The sequence below is a fragment of the Saimiri boliviensis genome, chromosome 8 (genome assembly GCF_048565385.1).
Source record: "Saimiri boliviensis isolate mSaiBol1 chromosome 8, mSaiBol1.pri, whole genome shotgun sequence".
NCBI lineage: Eukaryota > Metazoa > Chordata > Mammalia > Primates > Cebidae > Saimiri > Saimiri boliviensis.
This window is the reverse complement of record NC_133456.1, coordinates 22656052-22659841: the sequence shown is the minus strand read 5'-3', so window position 1 is coordinate 22659841 and position 3790 is coordinate 22656052. Positions and strand designations below refer to the sequence as shown.

Genomic DNA, 3790 nt, shown 5'->3' with positions numbered 1-3790 from the left:
GCCCCCCCAATGGCTGATGGACCAGTGTGAGGGCAAACAGGCCTATCCCTCCCAAGGGACAGAACTTGTCTACCTCCCTGCCCCAGGTTACTCTAAAAGTTCGTTACAGGCCAGCAATTCCCCTCTTGCTTAAGGCCCCTGGCTCTAGGCTTAACCCTGGTCAACAGATTGGGGTATTAAGATCCGAGGGGTCCCCCCATCCAACCCTGCGTGCGGGAGGCACACATCCATATTCCACTCACATTAAACAAGAGGTTAAAAGGTTTAAACGCTTTATTGTGCCCAAAAAAGGCCCATGGAATGAAAGGAAGCGCCGCGCAGCCCTGAGCCCGGTGCGATTGTCACGCACCCAAAGGCAGAGAGGATGGGGAAGCCAGGAAGGGATGCGCGCGCGGCCACCGCGTACCCGCGCGCCTGGGCCCGGCCAACCAGCGGCCCCCGCCCGGGTGGGCAGGCGCGGCCTCGGATATTGGCGCCTAGGGGCCGGTAACCATGACGACGGCCGTTGCCAAGGCCGAGAGCCAATAGAGGCGTCGCCAGGGCTGTTTCAAAAACCTAAAGCAAACAACGAAAAACGCTGCTACATCGTTGGGGGAGGGGAGGGACGAAGAGGACTCGGGGCCCCTCCCTGCGGCCGAGACAGGGCCCGCGGCCCCAGCCGGGGCAAGCCTTACAAAATCTACGTCACTTGGGGTAGAAAAACAAAAACACTAAAAAGCCCACGCCGGCCACTGAGACCGGGCCGGCGCGCTCACTTGCGGCCCTTGGGCACTTTGGGGACGTTGGGCTTGGCCGCCTTCTTCACCTTCTTGCCCCCGGCGGCCGCCGTCTTCTTAGCCTTGCCGCCTTTGTCCTTCTTGGTGGTAGCGCCCTTCTTGTGCGAGCGCTGTTCCGGCTTCTGGCCCCTGGCAGGCTTCTTGTCTGCGCTGCGCCGGGAGCCGGCCGCGCCCGGGGCCGCCTTCTTTGCTTTGTGCGCGGCAGGCACTGGGGCGGTGGCGGCCGCCTGGGCTCCGCGCCGCTCTCCGCCGCCCTCCAGCTTCTTGCGGTTGAGCTTGAATGAGCCGTTGGCGCCGGTGCCCTTCACCTGCAGAAGCGTGTCGTTCTGCACCAGCGCCTTGATGGAGTACTTGAGGTAAGTGCGCCCGTTCTGCTGGTCGAACCACGGCACCTTCTTGGCCTCGGCGTAGATCTTGGCCAGCGACGAGCCGTTGCGCTCGCCCAGCCTGCGAATGGTCTCCACCACCAGCTGGCTGTACTTGCCCGGCTGGTTCTTCTTCTTGCTGTTCTTCCTTTTCTTAGATGGGGAGAGCGCCGCCGAGCCGCCAGCCTTGGTCACCTTTTTGGCCATCCCCTCGGCGGTCGTCACCGGCAGGGCCTCCTCGAGCTCCACGGACATGGTAGCAAGCGGGTTGGTGGAGGGCGGCGCGCGGAAGCCGGGGGGCCGCGCCGGGAAGAGGAAGGCGAGGGGCCGAGGGGGTGCAGGGGGGCTGGGGGCGCGCGGCGGCTCCAGGCGGGAGCGGCCGCGGCCGGGCCTGGGGCCGGGCGGCAGGGCTGGGGTGGGGGCCGGGCCGGGCCGGAGCGAGGGTTTGGGGGCCCGGAGCCGGGGCCGGGTTAGGGGACCGAGTTGGGGTCGGAGATCGAGTCCGAGCCGGCGGCTGGAGCTGGGGACGCAGACCTAGGCCGAGCCGGAGAGAAGAGGAATCCCGCCGAACGCGCGCGGCGGCCGCTGTTTCCACTGGCGCCTCTGGAGCTCGCTGAGCGTGCGCGGTGCGCTCTGGAGAGGAGAGCGAGTCTGTCGGCTTTTTATAGGTTCATGGCGGACCACGTTGAGAACAACAACAGCCTGGTCCGGGGCCAGCGCCAACTTGTGCTTCTTGGAGCCCCTTCTCTGGCCGCTGGCTGCTCGGACCGCGCCTCTCCAGCGCCACTGCGCCCGCAGCGGGGCGCCCCAAACGGGGCCTGAGCTCCCAACGCAGTGGAGAGGCGGCTTGCGTCCTGGAACAGCTCAGCAAAGGCGAACGGAGAGGTGCACCCTAGGCTGCGGGAGCGCGAGAGGAGGGGGGCACCTCGTTTGGAGGCCAATAGCGCGGGCCCCAGAGGAGGACCCACGGCCAGGAGCTTGGCGGCCGGCAGCCCAGAGAATGCCACGGGCACCCGAGCACTGGCCCGGCCTGGGGGGCTCCAGGCCTGCCCGCTAGAGGAGCTTTAATTTGTCCAAACTAACACAGGGCGCGCCCTCACGTGGTCGGCTGGGGCAACGTGAACTGCGCTAGGACTTCCTTGGGGGTTTTCCGGCCCATCCAAAGGGGATGGCGGATGGGAGGCACCCTCCAGCTGCACCCATGGGGTCTGGTTGTGCCTCTGGGGACCTGGGCACAACCCGGAGAATGGAGGACGACGACAGGGCCTCTCTGGGGACACAGCCTCGCCGCTCCCCCCCACCCGGTCGCCGCCGATGTTCCCAGGGCCTCATTTTGTGAGGTACAAGTAGCTGCTGCAGGTCTCCACAAAGCCGAATGGGGACTCCAGGGTGGGACAGGGTGGGCGGGGGTGAGGCTGTGACACCCGAAGGAATTCCTGTGAGAGGATGGGGAAGGGACTTGCTCTTAGTTCCTGGGCGCACCCCTCCCCCTCTCCTGAGAGCAGGGAGATGCTGGCGGGAACACAGCAAAGGAGACCGGGTCCTGGAGAGTGGTCCTGGGCTCTACCCTCGCCGAGGGACATGAGCAAGCCTGATGGCCCAAGCTCTGCTGACCCTAGTATTGGGGGTGCAGAGGAGGCACAGGGCAATTTTTGTTGAAGCCAGTGCAGTCTCCACTTGGGGAAGCTGAGACCGGGGTGAGATGCTTGGGTATGAGAGGGGACCCCTTTGCGGGTAGGTGATGTAGGGCACAGGAGTGGGGCTGGGGCTGGGGAGTGGCAGGGGTGCAGGCAGCAAACAGTCTCCTGAGGCCCAGCATAGGAAAGCGATGGAGGTGTAAGGGGGGTGGGGACAGGACGCTGGTGAATTGTGGTTCCTAGAGGGAGGAACAGGCACATTTGCAGGTGGACAGAACAAGAGGCCCTGACAAGGGGGTGGGTGGGTGCATTTGTGGCCTTGGGCCCAAGCAGGCTTCTCTGGGTGAGGGCTGGCCGTGCCTCTCCTTTTTTTCCAGCTCACCCCTTTCACACACACACCCATTTTGTTACCCTGACAAGGGAATAAGCCCTAGAGAGGAAGAAATAAGCCCTAGAGGAGGAAACAGTGAGCCTGGATGGGTTTTCTGGGGGAAGGCTGGCAGGGGCATGGAGCCAGGAAACAGCCTTTGCCTCCAGAGCACCGAGTACCCCAAGAAAAGTGAAAAGAGATTGCAGCCCAGGTCCCTGCAGAGGAAGATGGGCTCCTTTCCCAGGAAGGACCAGGAGGTCTACGCTCTGAACCCTCGGCAGGTCTACGATCTGAACCCTCGGCAGGTGTACGCCCTGAACCCTCGGCAGGTGTATGCTCTGAACCCTTGGCAAGTCTGCCTTGAAGCCAAGTTTAGATATTAACCAGGAAAGCCAGCGGTCCAGTTTCCAGAGGATCCACCTCCCCTGTCCTGCAGGAGGGCTGCAGGAAAATGTTAAGCAATTCAACCTAACAAACATTTACCTGATGCCAGCTGGGCAAAGTCCAGTGTCAGACACAAAAGAGTCCAGAAGAATGAACTGATCCCAGTTTTGTCCTCCGAGTGCTGACCTTGACAAATCGCAGTAGAAAATGTCCTGCACCCTAGGGTCATTGAAGGGTCCACTGAAGAGCTGAGGAACA

General features: G+C 63.1%; 1 protein-coding gene across 1 annotated transcript; it reads right to left on the bottom strand.

Annotated features, from left to right (window-relative positions):
• Positions 1-255: 255 nt before the first annotated feature.
• H1-10 (H1.10 linker histone) lies at positions 256-2174 on the bottom strand. The gene has a single exon (XM_003926408.4). The coding sequence runs from the start codon at positions 1394-1396 to the stop codon at positions 752-754; it is 645 nt and encodes a 214-aa protein (XP_003926457.3). The 5' UTR covers positions 1397-2174; the 3' UTR covers positions 256-751.
• Positions 2175-3790: the final 1616 nt, after the last annotated feature.